This window comes from Nyctibius grandis, chromosome 1 (genome assembly GCF_013368605.1).
Source record: "Nyctibius grandis isolate bNycGra1 chromosome 1, bNycGra1.pri, whole genome shotgun sequence".
NCBI classification, from domain to species: domain Eukaryota; kingdom Metazoa; phylum Chordata; class Aves; order Nyctibiiformes; family Nyctibiidae; genus Nyctibius; species Nyctibius grandis.
The window spans coordinates 36,248,068-36,270,827 of record NC_090658.1 but is presented as its reverse complement, the minus strand read 5'-3'; the positions used below and the strand labels follow the sequence as shown (position 1 = coordinate 36,270,827).

The following is a 22,760-nucleotide window of genomic DNA, read 5'->3' as shown; positions in this document are numbered from 1 at the left end:
TCATGATTTATGTAAGCTTCTCCTTAATGTTAAGTCAGCATGTATTGTACCCCATATGCTAATTTATTAACTTCTACAAGGCATTATGCGTCTCTGAACTAAGAGTTTGGTAGTGCATATGAGCGGATCCGTATATCCATTTGGTTTCTTACCTGTGGTCCTATTTATTTAACCTCTGTTCCTCTAGAAGAGTAGATGTCTAGGCCTTGAAAGCATTTGTAATACCCTTCTATGTTAATTAGGTGACCTGTGATGACTTGAAAGTAAATATTTTGTGCAGTCGACTTTTCTCACAAAGTTAAGCATAATGAAATACATTTTGACAATTTGCAATTCGCATATTTTTGTGCTAAGGTGACAAATGCTCATCCCTTAGAGGCTCTATTGGATGCAAATAGCAAGGTTTTGGCAGCAGTGGGGCTGCAGGCATGGCCTCTGAGGGAGGAGGCCAGGGGCTGCCTTGTGCTGACAGAGCTGCTTCCAGCTGTCTTTGCAAGGGACCCATCGCAGGCCACAGCTGAGCCCGTCAGCCGAGCTGGTGGCACCTCTGTGAAAACATGTTTAAGAAAAAGCAGAAAATGTTGGGGGGGGGGAGGAACATGGAGAAAACAAGGGAATGGAGAGGTGGAGGGAATAATAGAGGGAAGAACAAAGGGAATAACAAGGTCAGGGGCCTAGGAAGTGCTCTGTGGTGGAGCAGGTACTTCCCTGAAGGGAGCTATGGCCCTTGGGTAAGCCCATGCCAGACCAGGTACACCTCTGAAGGGACTGTGGCCCGTAGAGGACCCATGCTGGAGCATAGGACAAGAGTGAGAAGAAGGAGCAGCAGAGAGAATCTGCTGTGTACTGACCCTGACCTCCTGCACCGCTCATTGCCTCACCAAAGGGACTGGGTGCAACCTGCAGCAATAACAAGGCGGAAGAAGAGGTGTCTGGAGTGAAGCTGAGCCTGGGAGTGTGAGAGGAAAGAAGGTTTAACGTTTGTCTTCTTTGTTTCTCAATACCCAAATCAGTAATTAAATATTTATATTAATTGCAATGAATTCAGTTAAATTCCCCAAGTCAAGTCTGTTTTGCACATGACAGTAACTGGTGAGTGATTTCCCCTTCTGTATTTTGACCCGTGAGTTTTCTTGCTCCTCTTCCTCCTGCAGCAAGTGGGGACTGAGCAAGCAGCTGTGTCGGTGCTTGGCTGCTAGCTGGGGCCAACCCACCACAGAGATTACACTGGTTTAGGGTAGGTGAATGAAATGGAGTAGGGAAACTTTATCCCGTGGAGTCTGTGGAGCCACTAACATCCCCTGTGTAGTGTCTCATGTTAATATGAGGTTAGGCTTTAGACATCCACCAGCAGTGTACACTTGGCCATCCCACTCATCCTCCCTTTTGAGACATGACTGTCTCACTGTGCTTAGTGTCTTTTGACGTTCCCGTTTGATCCAGACAAAGAGTGAATCAAAGTAATAGTGTACAGACAGTTACTGTGGTTTACTGCATAACTACTGTCTGAAGGTGTGTAGCAAAGGTGAATGAGTACTGGTGAGTCACACTGGATGAGCCCAACACTCTTGTATTTCACTTTCATTCCTCTCCTGCCCCCAGCAAGGCTTGTATCTTGCATTCATGAAGCAGTGCCACAATCTCTCCCTTGTTGTGTGTCCTCACTCCGTATGACAAATGTCATCAATAAGCCAGATGTGCCATCCTGTGATGGCTGAGGTCATGGACTGGGACAGAAGCTGTGGCATGAGGCTGCCTGACAGCCCAGCATCACTGCTCTTTCCTGCCTAGCACAGCTTCAGCATGTGTCAGACACTGGAGAAACCTCACCATGTATGTCACTTGCTCACAGTTTTCTAGAAATTGATTTGTGTGTACTGCAATAAATAAACTGGTACTAACCACCTACAAAAAATATTTAACTGCTTGGAGGGGAAAATGTTCGGGAACCATGTATTAGGCAACCTAAGACCTCTGGTGACCTGAGCCCAAACAGATGTCTCAATTGCACCTGTGTAGGCAAAGGTGCAACTGTCATGTGTCTCAGCTGGGGTTCTCATTATGGTAATTACACTAATATGTGTGGAGACTAATCACAGGAAAGGGCCTCATTGCGAGAGCCTGCACTACATCTACAGGGTAGCAGATGGGCTCTGTCCTGAAGAGCTTGCCCTGGACACGAGCAAGACAGAATAAAGGAAAAAGGTTTAGCAAAGGAAGTTACCCTTAAGCCTTCTCATGAGACTCTCGATTTCTTCTCTGCTTCTTTTTCTGCATACTGCTACTGATTTGATATCCCTGTTCAGCTGCTCACATTTAGCACTCTTTCTCCAGCAGCCAGGTGGAAGCTGTTTAATGCAAGCATTCAGTGACGTGTTGTGTAGGCTTGGAGGAGGGGGAGATGAGGGAGGTCTGGCTTACTTAAACCCCCAAGAATGTCCTAATCTTGTAAAGAATATGAGTCTTCTGCATGCAGGCCTCTGGAAAGTTTACGGATAAACTGAGACCCGTAGAGGTGCCTCTGTGTCAAAGTTGAACTGTATGCACGTGGCTCTATTTATTGTCCCTAAGTAGAAGGAAAATAGCCCACTTCTAATTAATGGGGAAAATGCTACATGTACATTTACTTTGGCTTGGCTAAACAGCTCTTTACATTTCATTAGCTAAATAAATATTACTCTGTGTGTCAAATTTAAGCCTATTTAAACCCGACTTATTGGTTTAGCTTGCACCTGTAACCAATATAATGTGCTTGAAATCCATGTGAATGTGCTGACACGGGGATTTGTGCTGGCTTGACATTTTAATATTAGCTAAAGTGCTGTTACTTGTAAGTATGGACCTCCCCTTAGTAGCCTCCAGCAGTAAAAGTGATGTCTTTTGGTTTTACTAATGACAGTAGCCAACATTGAAAACTTGACTGCATGCTACCCACTCTGTTCACATCATTTGATGCTTTTGCATAAAACCACAACTTTACTGGCAGGGTATCCTGCTTCTTTTAAAAACTAATGTATTGTACCTGACCACATCTGTCTCGAGAGCTCACAGCCTACACACTTGTTTTAAATACATCTATCAAGACAGTCCACAATAGTGCTATCTCAAGTCTTCCAAAATCTTGAACACAAAATGCAATTACACTGCACGAGGAGTGCTGAGGAAAGCCATCTGCTCAAAGTCACTGTCTGTGTGCGTGTGGTGGTTGGGGTGACAGCAGAACTTGGAAGGGACTCTGTGACTTGTAGTTCAGTCCATCATGAACTTCTGCCCTCTGAGCACATCACTGCAGATGTTTCTACTTTTCCTCTAAGTAGGAAGCTCACATCTCGTAATGGTAATATTTCATGAAATAAAGCATGACGTGCCTGATACCACGACTCGGTTAATAGGAATATTGCAGTTGTATCTATTACCTAAATGAAGGGGATCCTTTAGATGAAGCTGTAGGTTTTGAGGGAACGCTAAGGAATTGATCATTTTCCTACAATCCTTCACCCATTCCTGACTATTGCCCTGAAGTCCCTTCCCAGCATGTGGTGGGTTCCCAGCAAGACTTGTAGTGGAGTCTGTCATTTTGAGTGACCTGATTAAGAAATGAGAAGGGATAGCTGTGGAGGATTGTGTGTCTCCTGTGTCCTTAATAGCCTCTGTTAACTATAGTAAACCCAATAGGATTTATAATTACTTTATAAGGCAAAAAGGTACTTTTTTAGTTTCATTGTAGTATGCAATCATTCACTAACTGTGTGAGCTCACTGAGTGAGCTCTGTTTTTCTTATCCAGCTTTCCTGAATCCTCCTGAAACAGCTGGATGGCAATGAGATGTCTCAGAGTTACATTAGGAACCACCTGAGGGCAGAGATTCTCCAGGTTATCTTTATTTGGAAGTCCAACTGCACCTTTGGCAATCAATTTTTTAATAGTAACCACTTATTTCAAAGCTTTTAATTCTTTACATGTATTATATAGGTATTATATACATATATTACATATTTTTATATCTACACATTATTATGCGTGTATATATACATTATATACATGTGTTATTACATGTATGGTTTTTTGTTCTTCTCATGTGTTGAGCCATTGACTACCAAAATGTAATTTATTTAATTCATGTAGATGAAATTTATAGTTGTATTTTACTCATCCATTTCTAGAGATGTTGATGTGGTTGGATACCTTTGTGGCATGGTATAGACAAGACGTTTATTGTTCTAGTAAAACAGCAGTGCTTAATCACACAAGTAATGATGTAATGGTTGTGGTTGTTGGAGTCTGCAGTCAAGAGATGTGATATCAGGTTTTGGCTCATGTGGTTTAGCTCCGGTCAGCCAGTTCTTCCTCCAGTGGAAATGTGTTATTCTTCTTTTAGAAGCATTGTGAGAATAAAACCCTTTAGTGGTCAGATAGGCTGTTTGGAGGGATGGTACTGTAACATCAGGACCTAGGTATCTACTGGTTAAGTAGTTGTCATGTAATTAAAAAAAATCCTACTATTTTACGTGGAGCATTGTTTGTTTATTACTATATGGCTGCCTTAATACTGTTGCCAACGGAAGATAGGAATGATACTCTCTTATGCTATATATTAGAGGATGGTAAAACTAACAAAACTGAAAAGGCAGATCAAATCTCTTCTCCTCCTACATTTCATGCTCAGCAGTTTTCAAGGGATAGGCAGAAAATGCAATAGCTTTTCTCAATTCTATTTTTTAAAGAGCTGACTAAAAATGATTTTGAAATAGCCAATGTAAAATTTATTTTATTTTTGTCCTCTTAAAAAAAAAAAACAAACAACTGAGTCAGATGAAGCTGGAACAGCTAGATAGCTTACTCTGTGAAAAATCAAGCCAGTAATTTAAGCACTTAGAGAAGGATTTTGGGATAGTCAAAAAGGACAAACATACCCCAAGTGGGATTCTAGCAAAAGTTAGGTGCCAAAGCACAAAGTTGTGATCTTGAAAAACACTGCTCAGCTGTTGGCTAACTCTCAAAGCAAGTAAACCAAGCAAATGCTCTACTTTGGGTTTTTTCCCATTAAATACATAAACAGTCTTGGGAAGAAAGACTGAACCTAGGGTGACCCTGGCTCATGTATGGCCTGAGCAGCAGGTTAGAGAGCCACGTATCTCCCTGTATTCTCTCTCTGGTCCACTTCAGACAACTTTGGGTTTTGTGCAATGGCACAGCTTTAGCAGGAAGGGTTGAGGCTGCCCAGCCTAGGCCCAGACCTAACTGTTAGGACTCCTTCTGCTTCAATGCCAAGCATGGATTCAAAGCCAAGGACCACTCTGAATCCACCTTCCCCTTTTTCTTAAGTGAGTGCTCTGGCTGCTTACTGTTGTGTGAAAGGAGTAGTTTTCCCCTGATTTGTTGCAAACAGGAGCTCTGCTCAATTCCTGGAAAAACAGATGTGTGTTCCTTCAAGAGGGGGTTCTGCACCACCAAACTTGAACCAAGGTAAATGCTTTCTTCCAGCTAGGAGGAAAGCACTGGCAGGGCAGGACTGATGCTTGCACCTCTCTGCTCATGTTTCCTGTTGGCTGACCTGGGCTGCTGCAGCATCGTGTGTGCATTGACTTGTAGAAACACCCTGCTTGGTGAGCTGTGCTTATTTCCTGCAGGGTCCTTCTCTCAGCTTCAGGGAAACGTGTGTCATGTCAAAATCTTTTGTTGGATGGGACCAGAAATAACCTGGCTGTAGGTACACAGATAAAAATAATAGTATCTTTGGCTGAACAGTACATTTTGAAGGTCTTCCAAGCAAAACACTGCTGCATGCTTAGAGAAGCCTGGGCCCTGCAGGGCTCTGAAGCCATGTTTATAGAGAATTTTCCAGTGCAGGACACTTCCAGATGCTGGGATGCAATATGCTGTGCTGCTAGAGGGTCCCTGACCAGCCAGTGGTCTCCTAAGTGGATCTCAGTTGCAGGTGGGAGTTAGCACAGGCCAGCAATGAGCAGTTTGCATGTGCCAGCTCTATTTGGGAGATATTGAGAGACTTCACTGGCGTAGATCTGGGCCAACCTCTGCTACTCGACCTCGGCTCCTGGGAACTGGTCTGAGCATGGTCAGTTCAGTAGTGCAGACATAGCCTGAATGAGCAGTATTTTCTCCTCTTTCTAGGAAGTAGGAGTTGTGACAGGATACATTGGCCCTGCCTTTTGCTGAGGAAGGAGCATACCTGCCCATGCCATGGGTGTGAGCTGGCTGGCTGAGATGGCACCAGCAGGACCAGCAAAGCTGCCACTGCCTGGTGTCCCTTGGGTGGCTGGACCATGGTGACGTCTGCACTGCTGCAAGCTCACAGGGACCTAGCTCAGAGCACTCTGTGCTCATAGTATCAGTGGCATTTGGGAGGGCGTCAGGGTGGGTTAGTAAAAAGGGTGAAGGATGCCAGTCCTACCAGGACTGAATTTGCAGTACGAGGTCTGTGATATGATAGGTTTGAAAAACTTGATATTTGTGGGTGCATTAAAGCAGGTATATAGTTCATCAGTGCTTTTTAATGAACAACATTAAAAAGTTATGTTACGTGCAACAACTTCTGAAAATAAATTTCCGAAATTCCTGCATTGTTTTGCTTCAAGGACTGTTGTAGCTCTACTCTTGGCTTTTTTTCTAGAAAAGTTGCTGGATGCAGTTTGTTATTGTTTGTCACATTTCAAACACTTGTTATGGCCAGGCAGTAATGGGGCTTAGTCACAGATAAGAAATAATATACTGATTTCTTCTCTTCTTTGACTATAACCCATAAAATTATTTCTGAAAACTTGTAACAGAGTATTTGTGCATCTTTCAGGTAAATGGATATTTGATAATTAAACGCATAGGAGATGCATGGTACAATTTCAAAGTTTCTGTATGTGTTCACCTTTCTGTGAGTGTTCAGCTATCATGGGAAGATTTATTTTAAAAAGCTGTAGGGACTGATCTTAAGATTCTTTGGAAAATCGCCTCCTAGTTTAATATTTGCTAATAACTTCATTAAACATTTTATGTAGTCTGTGTCAATTAAGATTGTTAGCATTCCCATGAACCAATAACCTTAGGGAAAAAAAAATTATTATGCTTAAAAACATAAGAGCAGGTTTATTAACAAAAAGTGATTTATCAAGTGTAAATAAAACGATCTGAACAAAATGTGCATCATTGTACATACATGCCCTCGTTTACCATCTGGTTTCTGTTTTATGACCCTTGCTATGGATTTATTTTATGCTAGTGGACAAATAATTGGACAACGCTTAAAAACACAAGCTGGAATGTAGGGAAAGCTTACGGCAGTCTTTCATGTGCTCTGTACCATGTGGGGAAAAAAACAGTTTATAGAAAAGGTGAGTTGAACTGTAAACATTGCATCCTGATAAGTCTTCCATATAGTCATATAATTAAGATTTCTTTTACTTTCTTCAGATTTTCCTTGAAGTCCAACTAAGAATGCAACCAACAATAAAGTGAAAAAGCTGTGCAGCTGAAGAAGCATCCTTCTGCTTGGTGAAAATGCCTCTTATTTTTTGACAACGATTGAAGAACAATGGGGTCAAACACACTTGGGAAGGCTGCAACATTAGATGAGCTTTTGAACGCTTGTATTGAAATGTTTGGTACGCTTTTTCAATATTTTACTTTGCTGTTCTTAAAATTCATCTTATAATAGAACTCCTGCTGTTCTCTGATTTAGCCAGTCTTTCCCTTGGCAAACAACATTTCTATTCTGTAAAATTTTCCATGTTTCATTTTGGCCTAGGATCACACAGGCCAGAATTTTAATCACATGCATACTGTATTAAATATTCTTAATACAGATAATGCACAATGGTGGGTATAGTAGTTTTTAAAATGCTGGCCTCCACCGAGAGAAGTGTTTGGTTGAATTATTCAAGGAGTTATTTCTGGCATTGATCTTTGTCTTGAGTGGTTACACAGCTGCATTTCTGACCAGTCGTTTTTCTGAAAGGTTTTCTGAATCATAATGCAATAATTGGCAAGAATATGACTTCAGGCTCCTGTAATATTTTACTCTTATTAAAATGTGATGTACCAGGTTTGAGCGAAAGAAGTGATGAAATAGACCTTGATCCATAACACCATTAATCATGACATGTCACATTGCAGTCAGATGAGTTCATGGATGGGCTTAAGTGCTTTGAAATGGGGCCTTAATTCACAAAGCTACATTTAGGTTCTCTTGAAATGCAGGACAGCTTTTGAATGGAATGAGGTATTGATTTTTTTTTTCCCTTGTGGAGAGAAACAAGTATCTAAAGGTGCTACTGAGTGTAATGCATCCCCATGTATCCATGTTTGTAGACCACTATCAAACCTGTTGTTCTAAATACCTAATGAGAGGTAGCAGAGCCCATATACTTGTCTATTGGAAATCATGCCTCTTTGCCTTGTATACACACTCTCTCGACAAGTGTAGTCCGTGTGTGTTCCCGTTTCATACATGCATATCGACTACTGTCTTTTAAAAGAGTGACAGAGAGAAAATAATCTAAGATTGCAGGTGCTGAGGAACACTTGTGGTCAGCCAGCGTGCTAGGGAATAACTCTTTCTGTAGTTTCAGTGGCTATGTTGCAAAGATGCAAGGAACTGTACAGCAGCTGGAGATGGGACCCTGGGCACAGATGTGAGGTGTTGCTTTGGAATTTAATTACTTGAGGCAGATCCCTTTTTTAACAATGTCATTGTTAGCATAAAGCTGCAGTAAAAGAAATATTGTAAGTGGTTGTACATAAATCTTCTCCCTGCCCTTTTGGTAGACTAGTTTTGGATTTGTTCTTTGGATTACTGGCAGTCTCTTTGTGTAACATTTAGCATAGTGCTGTCCATACCCTGTTTTTTTCAGCTATGGCCTGTTATCTACACTGATTATTTTTTTACCTACCACTACAATCTAGCAGTAGTTATCACTAAAGTAGCTTTTGTGTTCTTTGGTTTTGTTTCCTACCTATTAGGTAGATAATGACCCAACATTTCCACTTTTGATCCTTTCTCTCTGACTCCACTTGAAGAACAAAAGTTCCTCTCTGTTCACAAATAATGTGGTTAACTCACTTATTTCTCTTTTGCAGATGACAAAGGAAATCGGTGCTCCAGCCATTTGCCAAGAACCTTTCTTTTAATGCATCGGTGGTATCTGCCTTCCACAGAGCTGGCTGGCAAGCTTCTGTCCACATATCCTTTCAGGAAGACTTGCAAATTGACATTACAATGTAAAAAGCAGATTCTTTCTCTGACTGCATGTAAAAATGTTTCAATTAATTAGTGACAAACAAGGTTTAGTGGTGAGATTTTTTTCAGCCTGAAAGGTGGAAGTCTGTGAGCTTCTTTCTGCTATTGGTTGTGGATTTTTTCCATATGTACAAGTTTTGAATAAGTGGAAATATATTGCCAAGGTAACTTTTCAAACATGTAACGGCCGGCTGGCCTTGGGCTAGTATGAAATTTCAGTGGTAGCTAATCACCTATGTATCATTTATACCTCTTAAAGACTTCAGTAATCACAAGTATTATCGTATTTGGTTAGCCAGAGCTGGCAAGAAACTGTTCAGCAGAATATTCAGAATAGTGTAATAGAAGCATTTTTGCTAGGGCAAAAACCAAAGTGGCAGCCAGGAAATATCAGAGAGATTGTGGTTATCTCTAGAAGAAAAGTCTGATACTGTTTTTTATTCAGCTGGTCTAGTGTCGGAGTCTTCTGTGGATAAAAGCAGCATTACTGAATCAAGGCATACAAAGCTTTCTTTAACTAGCCTACGTATAGAGATGCCAACGGGGAGAACTGCAATGAATTCAGATTAAAAATCTGCTATTTCATGAGGTAAGCGTGCTTCTGGTCCTCTAGCATTTTGTTTTCATGCTTCTCTGAATACTATCAATGTAATTTCTTTTTGTAAAGATTAAAAATAAACCATGGAAATATAAAACTTTTTTTTTTAACTTGATCTCCTGTCCATAGTGAAGAGTGAATTTCTGTGCTTTGACAACAATTGTTTATGTTGAGCCATCCAGCCTTTAAGATGCTTAACTGTATTGTCCTAAAAAGCTGATCGAAAACTTGCAGTATGATTTACCTGGTGTTTGAGCGTGACATCTCTTAGAGGGAGACTAGTTCAGTGCCACACAGAGGAGAGACACATTTTGCTTCAAGATGTAATCTAGTGTGGTAGAGGAAGATTGTCTCTGGGCTGTCAGCTTCAGTTCACGCAATCCGTACATAATTTATGACGACAGGAGAGTGTTAGTGATGCCAAAGTTACTACAGGTCGAGTAACTTGCACCTTAAGTAATGAGACCCTTGCACTGACTGTCTCTGACCTTGTTTCTATGAGAAAGCTTTCATGTGTTAGGCTGTGCTTGTGTAGGAACATCTCTCTGGAAAAGAGAAAGCATGAACTTTTAAGCTAACATGACATAACCTGCTTCCCTCAAACAAATTCTTTTTCTTTCTTCCTCTGGACTAAATTATATCACTGTGAAGAAAGGGAGGGAGGTATTGAAAGCAGGACTGATAAAGCCTTTTCCATACCCCCTTAAATAGCAGAGGAGACATCTCCTTTACATAGTTGTCTCTCAAATTCACATTTTCATTGTCATTGAAAAATCTTCTCTGAGCAGATAAAGTGTCTCACTTAGACAAGGGATAAGTGCAAGTGTCATTTGGGTGTGCTGGCAGCATGAGTCAGGATACACGCATGTGCCTTTTGCGTGTGTCACCCAAGGCATCACTTTAATTTTGCATTTCAATAGAATGCTGCTGTGTTGTGCTGTGGTGAGTTAACCAAAGGAAATTATATGATAAAGTGGCTTTTACCACTTCAGTGTCACAGATAATCACAGCAGCAACAAACTGGGGTAGTCCACCCTCTCTGCCCAAGAGCCGTTGGGTCTGAAATATGTATAAGTCCTGTGGAATAAAATGTGAGTGTATATATATGCAACCACTGAATGTTACACCTGAATCCCTGGGCATCTCTGAACTGCTGTCTGTGGATTTCAGATACTGGATTTTGGAATTTCCTGCAGAGTTTAACTTGGATCTTGGGCTGATTCGTTTGACTGAAGAGTTTCGAGAAGTAGCCAGCCAGCTCGGATATGAGGATCATATCCATCTCATTGATATCTCCAGCATGTAAGGATGTTATGAGCTTCATCATCTTTCTCTCTGTCTCTGTAACAGCAGAATTCTAGTTCTGTGCAAAATATAAAAATATTAAGGGCCATCTTGATCTTGACAGAGCAAAAAAGCTGTTACAAAAAGATTACACTGTCTTCTAAATTTCAAGTTACTAAAAATTTGAAATTCTAGTTGTAGTGTTAAAGAGAAGTTTCTTATCTGTATGTGTTTTTAATATAAACGGGAAAGAAATAGTTTTCCTGACAGAGCTAGTGGCAATTGAGTGATTAATATTACTTTTTTCCTATAATTTTTCATACAGAATGACAAGCAATGCAGTGACTGGCATGTTGTATAAATCTAGCATTTTCTCAGGGAAGCTTTTTTGTTCTCTCATCAGTAACCTGCTACTTTTTTCTAATGGCTTTCTGTGTACTTCTTTTCTATGATTTAATTGGATAATCTTCAGCATTCACAGTTGTAGTTTTATTGCATCAAAATGATTAGACTACTATTTCCTTGACATGCTGAAATGAAAGTTACCTTTTAAATATCACCACAGAGGCTTTTGTATCTCACCTGATGTTGCAGATTTTCTTTTAAAATATGGCACATGAATAGTGACTTTTCCTTATTTAAAAATGTCATAGTAACCTGGAAGGACAGCACTACTAATCTCAATGAAGTTTGCAAGACTTCCTGCAAGAACAGAACCAGTGAAATCACATGAATATTGTCTCTTAAATCTTCATTTTAAAATATTGTTAGCAATCTCTTTCTGCTTTCTGAAGTGCTTTTACTGTATATGGGTAGTAATTATTCCATTGCTTGCAAGCAAATGATCTGCCTTTTTGTCCACCCACTTCTTAATGTTTTGTTAGCTGTTTGACTGACTCTTTCTGCTGTTCCATTATTTCATGAACCTGTGGTCTTACAGAGTAAAAATTAATCCTTTATGTTATTCAAATATTTTTTTATTCTTTATCAGAATTTGGTGTGACCTGTTCTTCTTCTATTCCCAAGGCATTTTTTAATTATGGCTTCCTGTATCATAGAGAAGAGTATGTTGTCCTTTTATTCTGATAGAAACCTGCTATTATTTATCATTTGCAGTAGCGCCTCAAAACTCTTATCTTCCGTTATGCACCTCAATGGTGCATAACACTTACTCTGAGTGTTTGTTATGTGCTGGATGTCACAGATCAGAAAACACATGATCTGTCTCTTGGTAATTTTATACTATGTGTTCAAACTGTGGGCTACACTCATATGTACCCAAACAGAAATGAGAATTGTACCTATTTTCTGTTGCAGTCCTTCCTATGATTGGATGAGAAGAGTTACACAGCGGAAGAGGATTTCCAAGAAAGGAAAAGCCTGCCTGCTGTTTGACCATCTGGAGCCCATTGAGTTAGCTGAACATCTCACTTTTCTGGAGTATAAATCTTTTAGGAGAATTTCTGTAAGAAGCCTACAACTTTGTCACTTGCAATTAGGAGCCTATTGTTAAAGAGTGTTCACATAGTTCAACACTTATGACTTTTTTTCCCTCGACATTTCAGTGTAGTAAGTCTTTGTAATCCTTCATATGATGTACATAGCACCAGCACTTCCTTGATCTTTTTCATGACTGATGCTTTTAGTGACAGAAGTGAATTTTGTGGAGAAATTCTAGGCAAAAATTACTGCTAAAAGCTACTGCAGCCGTGTGTTGCAGCAATTGATTAAACTAATATTATTGTTCAAAATCTTCAGGTTTTTTTTTTTCCTCTGAGGAAAATAGTTAATTACTTTTCAGGAAACATCAGTATCTTTGCAATGAATAATTTTTGAAGAGATTGAAATATATATATAGTCATTCTGTAGTCTCCGTTCACTCCCAACCACTTTTTCAGAAACTGTCCTTTCATTTGCTAACTTAGGATCAGAAGATAATTCAGGTTGGAAGGAATCTCAGGAGGCCTTTAGGCCAACCCCCTGCCCAAAGCAGGGTCAGCTCTGAGACAGGTCATCTTCCTCAGGGACTTACCCAGCTGGATCTTGAAAACCTGCAAGAACAGAGACAGCACAACTTCTCTTTTCTCCTTCTCCCGTATTGGCACTGAGGAAAATTCACAGAATCGCAGAATGATCAGGGTTGGAAGGGACCTCCGGAGATCATCTAGTCCAACCCCCTGCCAAAGCAGGTCCCCCTAGAGCACATTGCACAGGGTCATGTCCAGGCGGGTTTTGAATATCTCCAGAGAAGGAGACTCCACAACCTCCCTGGGCAGCCTGTTCCAGTGCTCTGTCACCCTCAAAGTAAAGAAGTTTTTCCTCATATTTAGATGGAACTTCCCATGTTTCGGTTTGTGCCCATTGCCCCTTTTCCTGTCGCTGGGCACTACTGAGAAGAGTCTGGCCCCATCCTCTTGACACCCACCCCTAAGATATTTGTAAGTGTTGATGAGATCCCCTCTCAGTCGTCTTTTCTCCAGGCTAAACAGACCCAGCTCCCTCAGCCTTGAATTCAGATACAGTTGCTTCTTTTCACACAGGATTGTACATGAACAAGAGGCAAAAATGGATGAAAATGAAAGTAGAAGATAAAGCAAAATAAATATCTATGTGAAAAGGTCACATGATGCCACTGTATCTGGTGGCAAATGAAAGCAGTAAGTTGCCAAGATGACAACTCTTCAGCAAAAAAAATGAGGATTTTTTTAAAAGTGTTTAGGAGCATGAAAGAAATCAAACTCCATAACTAAGAAAAATATATGAGTTTTTTTGTTTATTTCAAGAGAGGAAGGAAAAAGAGATCAATGAGGAGCTGAGACCAGTCTAAATAGAATCGCTTTTGACGTCATTTAATAACGTTCAAAGGTTTATTACTCTAGACTTCAAATCATGGGAAAACACCCTACTGTGATCTGTTCAATGCTAACCTCAAAGAAGGAGGGAGGGACAAGAAAAACTAGACTTAAGATATATTTTAATTCCTTTGGGAATTCCAGAAAGAAAACTCAGACCTGCAATGAATGTTCTTGTTTCCTTGCTGTTTCTAATTTGTCTGTTAATTCTTCAGTTTGAATTTTGCTGTCTCAGGTGTTTCTCTGCAACCAATTAGAGTTAACTAATCTTATACTATCCTATAATGCAATGAAGATGTTTGAAAGATGTGTTGCTTGTTTATATGAAACTGGTAACCAAAAAGTTGTAAGAATGGTACATTTCCAGGAAATAAAGTGAAGGGCACACCTCAAAACATAGAGGTTGAAAAACGAGCCCAGGGTAGCTTATCTAATTTAAAGAATACTTGAGAACTGCTACAGAGAAACAACTAGCATTTATTTGGAGATGTCAATGAGACCAGTTCAGAAACTGTTCAGAAATGTAAGAGTACCACTTATTTTTGCAAGGTACACAAAAGTGTTATCTCAAACCTATGTAATAGTAAAAGATGATTAGTCTGAATCCTGTCTTTGGTTTTACCTATTTAAAAACATGTGGGGGAGAAGGAAAGTCTGTGTTAACTATAAGAGAAAACATTTTAAAATATCTGAACACTGAGATACTGTTTATCTGCAGCTCTGAAACGAGCATCTGCAGTGCAAAAGCATATGCCATCATATAGTCTTCTAGCAAGCAATTTTTGACCAGCTAAGACCAAGAAACCCATGCTGGCTGGCATTGCTAGCAACTCCCTGCACAAGCTAAATTTATGTCATAAGCTTCTGAAAATCCATCTTAAAGGGACAGCTGAAAAATGTTTTCCAAACATTTATGGAAATTAATTCTTGGGAGCAGTAGCTCTCCCATGTAGGAAGGACTATGTCCATGAACATACAGGGACTGAACAATAACATCAAAAGAAGCAAGATTTAGCAGAAGTAGCTGCTTGTGCTACAGAACTTTTTTGCATAGGAGGTAGAAAATGGGTGCATAGTTAGCTTCTTGGGATGCAGTTCAAGCTCCTGTGAAGAGTGACAGAGCTCCTGTTGATTTCAGTGGGCCAAGATTTCCCTCTTTACATCAACAATGGAGTTAGTCAGGATATTGGAGTGGGATGAAAACTCTTGTTTATATGCTTCTTGCTTGTAGCACTAGATGATTCCTATAGAGTATCATGTCATAAGGATGTCAAGTAAAAATACACAGAATAAAATGTTTTAAGTGTTGAGTAAATTATGTGAAAGATGATTCCGTGGAAGTAGTAATCATGCTCATAATGCATGCTGCTGTATTATCTGACAACACAAACACTGAAGTTTTAAGTTGACATTTAAGTAATAAATAAAACCAACAGCAAAAACAAAATTTTAAGAAAGACCTGATGTGCAGCAGGGTCTGCTGACCTTGAGTCTTGGTCACTTTCTAAACAAGAGGAGCTTTAAAAGGAAAAAGTGATCAAAGCTTCAGTTTCATTCTTAAGTTGTCCACCGTATTACTGAAAATGCCTTTCCTCTGTTAGTTCACAGACTACCAAAGTTATGTGATCCATGGCTGCTTGGAGAACAATCCTACTTTGGAGAGATCTATTGCTTTATTTAATGGTATCTCCAAATGGGTCCAGCTCATGGTTCTCAGCAAACCAACACCCCAGCAAAGGGCAGAAGTCATCACAAAGTTTATCAATGTTGCACAGGTAAGTTTTGCATACGAGTCTCTCTCCTCCTGTATAAAGCAGTAATACAAATAAAGATTGCTGTAAACAAATGAACTGGATGCTCTTTGTGCTGTTTCCCCAGTGAATAGCCTGTTCAACACCACTGCAGGCTATTTGTAGAGGTGTGGTATGTCTGCATTTTTTAACTAGCAGCCATAACTATAAAACAATTTTTCTTTGTTATATTCTGGTTGACAACTGTCACTATTATGTGGTTCTTGTGGAGCTAAGCTAATTAAAAAAAAGAAATGCTGAACCATTCTGTTATGTTCCCTGGTTTAGTGATTTCTGCTTTAGCAGTGATAGGTTGTCTCCTTTTGCTCGTCATGTGTGAAACTGGATAGCTGCCACATGTTTTTCCTTCATTTTTAATTATGCATGATCAATCTTGCCTGCAGAAGCTCCTTCACCTCCAGAACTTCAACACACTGATGGCGGTTGTGGGAGGTTTAAGCCACAGCTCTATTTCTCGCCTGAAAGAAACTCATTCTCATCTGTCTTCAGAAGTCACAAAGGTATGGCGGTCTCCAGAATATGGACATATTGAGCAGAACATCACCTCTTTGAGGTCTGATGGGTTCTGCAGTACAGATGTCTCACCAGCACAATACTTGGATCGTGGCAGGGCATCCTAAAAGGCACTTTGGTTGCATTCCTCTTGGTGGAGAAGGATCAGCTCACAGAGATCCTCTGCTTGATTGCCTGTGCCAGAGAGGAAATTAACACTGTTGACACCCTGACACAAGTTGTGTTCATTTAAAACAGGTTAAGGAAAATGCTATGAATGCTTTCACAGACACTTGTTTCTCTGGCTATTTGTAGGACTGGAACGAAATGACAGAGCTGGTCTCTTCCAATGGAAACTACTGCAACTACCGCAAGGCTTTTGCTGACTGTGTTGGCTTCAAAATTCCTATTTTAGGAGTTCATTTGAAAGACTTGATTGCTGTCCATGTCATTTTTCCTGACTGGATAGATGAGAACAAAGTAAACATAGTGAAAATGCAGCAGCTTTCTATCACCTTGAGTGAACTGGTTTCCCTACAAACTGCCTCTCATCATTTAGAGCCTAATATGGATTTAATTAACCTGCTAACCGTAAGTATTGAGCATGTTTCAATTCACTTCAATTATTCAGATGCTGAATGTCAGTAGGAATATTCATATCTATAGAGATAAGGGCACATTGTTATCCCAGTTTTATAAAAGAAAAGGGGGAGAATACAAAACAGAAACAAGTTGTTCACATGAGGTGTGAATAAAGTCAAAGAGAGTTTCATTACTCTAGTATGTGATAGCTGGAAGCAGCAACAGGATTGTTATCAATTAATTATGTTAAGGACGACAGAAAGAGGGCTGTATTTGTGTTAGGAGAAGTAAAAACTAAGTTCTGATTACTTAGAGTTGAGGCTTATGCCTCCTGTGAAAAGATCGGGTGATGCGCTGACATGGACACAAGTGAAATTCCAACTTGGCTATCACCCTGTTCTTGCTCCCCTGTGCTTTGTGTGTGACACAGCACTCTTCCTATCCAGTAGATAAAAATGCTCTTGAATAGTGTTAAAGAGCCCCTGCAACCCCTGCTCTTTCCCCTTCCATTCCCCCTTGGCAATGGCTACATTTTGGGAAGTTTGAAACTTGCACACACAGATTACAGATAAGGATTTGAATGTCCCATTTCAAACCAAAGGAAACTGAGATTTCAAAAAGACTGAATAAAACTTTTTAATAAAAAAAAAAAATGCTGCAACTGGCAATGCTAAAAGGAATTAATTTTCAGCCCCCTTTTTGATGTGTAGACAATGACTGTCATTTTAATAAATACTACACTTTATTGCAAAGCATACTGAAGCGTGGAGCCTGAACCATCAGGCCAAATCCTGTTTCTATTGAAATTTAGTCATTTTAGCACTGATCTTAACTGCAGCAGTGTTTGACGCAGCAGCAGCACAGTCTGTTCAGGTCACGAGCAAAAAGCCAGTGTCTTGGAATTAAATACAGAACCTGTGGAACTTGAAAAAAAAGGAATGTTGTTTGTTGTAAACCAGTTGATGTTGCAAGCAAATAAAACCCACCTACTCATCTGAGAGTAATCTGAAATATGTCACATTAGGTAAAGGTCTCTCTTAATATGTAATAATTTATGCTGTTTCTGTTCTTGTTATTTAACTTTGTCTTTCAGATCTCTAATCTGTACTGAAAGGGAATCTCTTTGCTCTCCTTAGATCAATAGAATTCTTTAAAAAATAAACTTAGAAGTAAGCAAGGTCTATGTGTAACAGGGCAGATTTCAGATTTTTTCCAGTGTTTATTTTGTTGGATAGCATGAATTCTCAAAATTAACTCCCTGGGGAGGTGGGAACCAAATTCCAGCTTTTCCTCAGTCAGGTCACAGGCTTGAGGTGACTCTCACTACCAACCTCATTCTAGGTGAATGCCTTAACTAGAGGGCTATTGGGCAGGAGCTTTGGATTTTTTTCTTTTATGCTTTGCTTTAAAATGCTCAAAAATGTGCATACCTAGAAATTAAGCAGAGGTGGTAGTTTGTGGTGGATTTATGCCGGGACTGATCGGGTACAGGGGTTTACACTACGGAGTCTGACAAACATGAGCCTGAGTTTGAAGCAGACAAGATGGTGTGGATATATCTGTGGCTTCATTGTAATGAGGAATGGGAAAGTTGGGGGCAATTGGAAAACCTTCTCCTATTGCACTTTATATGGAGCAACCTGGGAACAAGTCCTACTCACAGTTAGTGGGACAGAGAGGAGAAGGGACTGTGTATTGCCCACTGCAACACCCACCTAATTAAAATATTAGACTATAAAGGCAGATATTTATTACCTTGGTTTGTTTTAGTAGGGATTGAGAGTCACTTTCTTATCTCATGCCACTCTTTCCCTCCCTGCTTGTTTTTGAAAGTTTATAGTTTCTTACAAGATTGTCTGTGAGTAGGGGGAAGTGGAACCTCAGGTTTACAGAACTGAACAACAAGAAACTGAGCCCAAAAGGCCAGAAATTAGACAACATGAAGTGAGACATGGAAGCTGAACCACTGCTGACATTTTCATTAGCTGTCCTTCTCTCTTTTGGGTGACAGCCTGCTTTCCAAAAGGCGCAGAAAACTTCAAATTTTTCTAAGGCCTTGCAGGTTCTTCCCCATCACTGTATCAACCTGAGTTTATGTATTTTACCTGGTTTTCAATTTTTAAAATATTTTGCTAGTTTGTTTTTAGCAAAATGATACAGATTTTATTTATATCTACATAGTATTTCATTCAGTATATTTCATTTTCCAGGAGAAGTAATTGAGTATGTGACAAGTACTTTTTCACTTACTATGCTCTGATGTATTAATTCCTAATATAACTGTGTTGATTTTGGTTACATTTGAGCCAATCTGATTGTAAATAAACGAAGCTGCATGCTGCAATGTTGATTCCAGACCTGATCATGGGTTAAAATTAACTTGTGCTGCTTTTTACCTGTTAGCATGGTTCCATAGTGGTACCTTTCAGTAATGATGGAGACAGCCATAGGTATCCTAGGTATACAGCTGTAGATATCCTAAAACCTTTCGAGGGTAATTCTGTCTTCATAGTAGCCACTGGAAGTATAGTTGTGAGTCAAGTAGGTTTGATAGTGTGGGAGTTTTGATTTACGACAGTGACTCCTGGAAAGGATAAAAACAAATTTCTATGAAAGGTTCCTGGACCTGAATTTTGGTAATTCATAATATTATGAATAATATTATGAATATTCTCACTCTTCTTCCAGTATGTACGTTTTGTCCTCATTTGTACATATGAATACATTACAGTAATTTTTTTTACAGTGGTGTCTTAAACAGTAATAATGAATTTATGTAGTTGGTGAAATGTTTTTGTCAATCTTTTTGTTAATAAGAAAGTTTTAAATTATAGGCTGGGGTCAGAGAAAGAGGAGAAGAAAGCTAGGACTGCAGCCCAAAGCTGCCAAGAACTCACTAAAAATAGTTGACCTTGCTACGTGCAAATGGTCTTTTAGCAGATTTAGTCTCCCTTGCTGCCAAAGTCATCCTCAGTTTTCAGAGCCTGAAGAAATAACTATTCTATTTATTGCTACATCTTCCCTCTCTAATGAAAGCTGTAAAAAATTTTCTCATCTTTAACTTACTTAGAGAAACTCCCTTTCAAAACTAGTAAATGTGCATAAATATGTAGAGTGCTTTTCATTTGCGTGTAATTATGTAATAATTTCATTTGCGTGTAATTATGTAATAATGTAATTAGTGTAGCCAGCCGGTCTAGGGAAGTGATCGTCCCTCTGTACTTGACACTGGTGAGGCCGCACCTCAAATACCGTGTCCAGTTCTGGGCCCCGCACTTCAAGAAAGATGTTGAGGTGTTGGAGAGAGTCCAGAGGAGGGCGACCAAGCTGGTGAAGGGTCTGGAGGGTCTGACCTACGAGGAACGGCTGAGGGAGCTGTGGCTGTTTAGCCTGGAGAAGAGGAGGCTCAGAGGTGACCTTATTGCAGTCTACAACTACCTGAACGGAGGTTGTAGTGGAGTAGGAGTCGGCCTCTTCTCCCAGGCGACTAGTGATAGGACAAGAGGACATAGCCTCAAGCTTTGCCAGGGGAGGTTCAGGTTGGACATTAGGAAGAATTTCTTCTCAGAAAGGGTCATTAGACATTGGAACGGACTGCCCAGGGAGGTGGTGGAGTCACCATCTCTGGATGTGTTTAAAAAAAGACTGGACATGGCACTTAGTGCCATGGTCTAGTTGACATGGTGGTGTCAGGGCAATGGTTGGACTCGATGATCCCTGAGGTCTCTTCCAACCTGATTGATTCTGTGATTCTGTCTGAATCAGCTGACCCATCTATTTGTTCACTTCTGCTGTTTTCCCATTAAGCTGCTTCTATCCAGGCAGGCTTTTAGTAGGTGTTTTGTCCTGATAAGCAATGTGTAAATCTCTTGCCTGGCCTCCATCCCTTGCAGTGTTGCCTTTTACACCACACTTAGGAAGTGCTAACAGTCTGGCCTGTGCTTGCTTGACAAGTAAATCACTGGGTGCTGGCTTGCTAGTCAAACTTGCACAAAAAGATAAAATGGGTATTTCATGGGCATGTGGGAATTTGCCCTGGTCTTTCTTTTCCTCAGTGGTGGAGGCCTGTCCGCTCTGGGGAAGCTGATACCTCTCAAGTAGTTTGGAAATGGTGACATTTGGCAAGACTGTGTTAAGAGTCATGAAGTGAGAGCTTGGTTTGAAAGCTGGGACAAGAGCTTGGCATCCCACCTGGTGAAGGGTCTTATGGACATTTTTCAGATGCTATTGTGTGTATAGACCTAAAGGGTGAATGAGGAACATGAGAACTTAAATCTTTGTGGTTTCACACAATGAATGATCAGCATTTTGGAAAGTTGGGGCTCTCTCTTGATTTAGATGTCTGCACACAAACTTAGGAGTCTGCTCCCTCACCACCCCCCATCTTATTGTCAGCACAAAAAAACAGCTTCTAGCTCACAGAATTTTAGCTTTGAACCAGTAGCTGAAAAAAGCCAATATTTTGCATGGAAGTTAAAATGCCACTAATAAGGCAAAGGTTTGTTGTATAGAGGGCAGTGAGACAAATGTGAGGCTTACTGGCATAGGAGACTTCAAAAGCTGAGGGGGAGCTTTAGTGATGCGAGTCTTCCCTTGTCATGTGTAAGTGAGTCTGAGTTATATGGGCAAGAGAAGTAAATGTGCCACGACTCAGCTGCAGGTGATCCAGAGCGTGTTACACGAAGACGGACTCACATCTTTGTGCATTCTTGCTCTTAGTCTGTGTGGTTCTTCCTCCTTTCCTGCCGTATTGGCCGCACTTGCTCCATCTCCACTGACTCTGTACCTGGTTCTGTACTGGTCGCTGGCATCTGAAGCCTGGAGCTAAGAAACAGAAGTAGTAAAAAAGAACCTAAGCACAAGCTTAGCAGTTCACCGGAGAGGAATAATAGCTCTAATGACATTTTAATCATTAGAAAACTTATACATTTGGTAAGGATACTTAAGGGATTTCCTTACCTGCTGTGCAATATTTCCACATTGTTTTTATTTCACAACATGAATAAAAGCCTGTAGGTAAATGTTTCATCGCTTTTGATGCATTGGAAGAGGATCTCAGTCTCTGAACTAGTCTACAGTGTATTTATACTAACTGCGTTAGAACTTATTTGGTGCCACCATTTTTCCCCCACTATTTTTAGGTCTCAGCAGCTATTTATCTAACCTGTTCTGAGACTATATGCAAATGACTGGAAAGTCCCAGTCATTTGTACAGTCTAGTGAAGAGAATGAGAAATATCTAAACAATCAAATTGAAAGTCACCCTCCCTAACTTGCATTCAGTAAATTCCACTTACAAAAAAAAAGCCATGCCTTTCTGATCCCTCCTCCACCCTCCACACCCCCTCCACAAAGTTGCTTGGAAAAACAGGACAGCAGTGAAAGTCAAATCAGAATGGAAACTGCCACCTGCTGTAAAGGTTGTCCTAGGAAAACTCTGATTACGCTTTATCTGTCAGAGCAAAACTGTAAATAAAATATAAAATGAAAGCTTATATAACTGCATAGTCATCATGCTTGTAATTTTTTTGCTAATATTTGAAACTTCTGTACTAGACAATACCTTGTCCACTGTGTGCTTACGCATTGTGCCTAATGAAGTTATACCTGCTGCTTATATGATACAGTCAGATAATTCAGGAAGGGGGGAGATACAAACTTGCTCAGTAAATACTAATGCATTTCCATCCCCAAATCCACACCTTGCACATCTGGCCTGCTGAGAAAATCGTGCTTTTTAGTAGGAACAGGGCAAGGTCTTTTGAACTAGCAATTCTGCTGTCAGTCCCAGCCTGATGTGGTAATACCATGTGCTCCAACTGAGTTCTGCTTATTTTATACTACCAAGGAATCTAAGAATACAGTCACTGAATAACTAACTACATGAATTATAT

The 22,760-nt window shown here is 40.1% G+C and overlaps 1 protein-coding gene across 2 annotated transcripts in view; it reads left to right on the top strand.

Moving 5' to 3' along the window:
• The window catches only part of RASGRP3 (RAS guanyl releasing protein 3), a 62,361-nt gene that overhangs the window by 23,000 nt on the left and 16,601 nt on the right, over window positions 1–22,760 (top strand). The window contains exons 2-9 of one of the 2 annotated variants that reach the window (XM_068402287.1): window positions 7,423–7,613; window positions 9,088–9,190; window positions 9,774–9,836; window positions 11,016–11,147; window positions 12,447–12,594; window positions 15,583–15,756; window positions 16,176–16,292; window positions 16,600–16,875. In XM_068402287.1, coding sequence (XP_068258388.1) covers window positions 7,544–7,613; window positions 9,088–9,190; window positions 9,774–9,836; window positions 11,016–11,147; window positions 12,447–12,594; window positions 15,583–15,756; window positions 16,176–16,292; window positions 16,600–16,875 — 1,083 coding nt within the window. In that variant the 5' untranslated portion in view covers window positions 7,423–7,543. Of the gene's footprint in view, window positions 1–7,422; window positions 7,614–9,087; window positions 9,191–9,773; window positions 9,837–11,015; window positions 11,148–12,446; window positions 12,595–15,582; window positions 15,757–16,175; window positions 16,293–16,599; window positions 16,876–22,760 lie in introns of those variants that run through there. The other variant, XM_068402278.1, reaches the window with a different exon arrangement.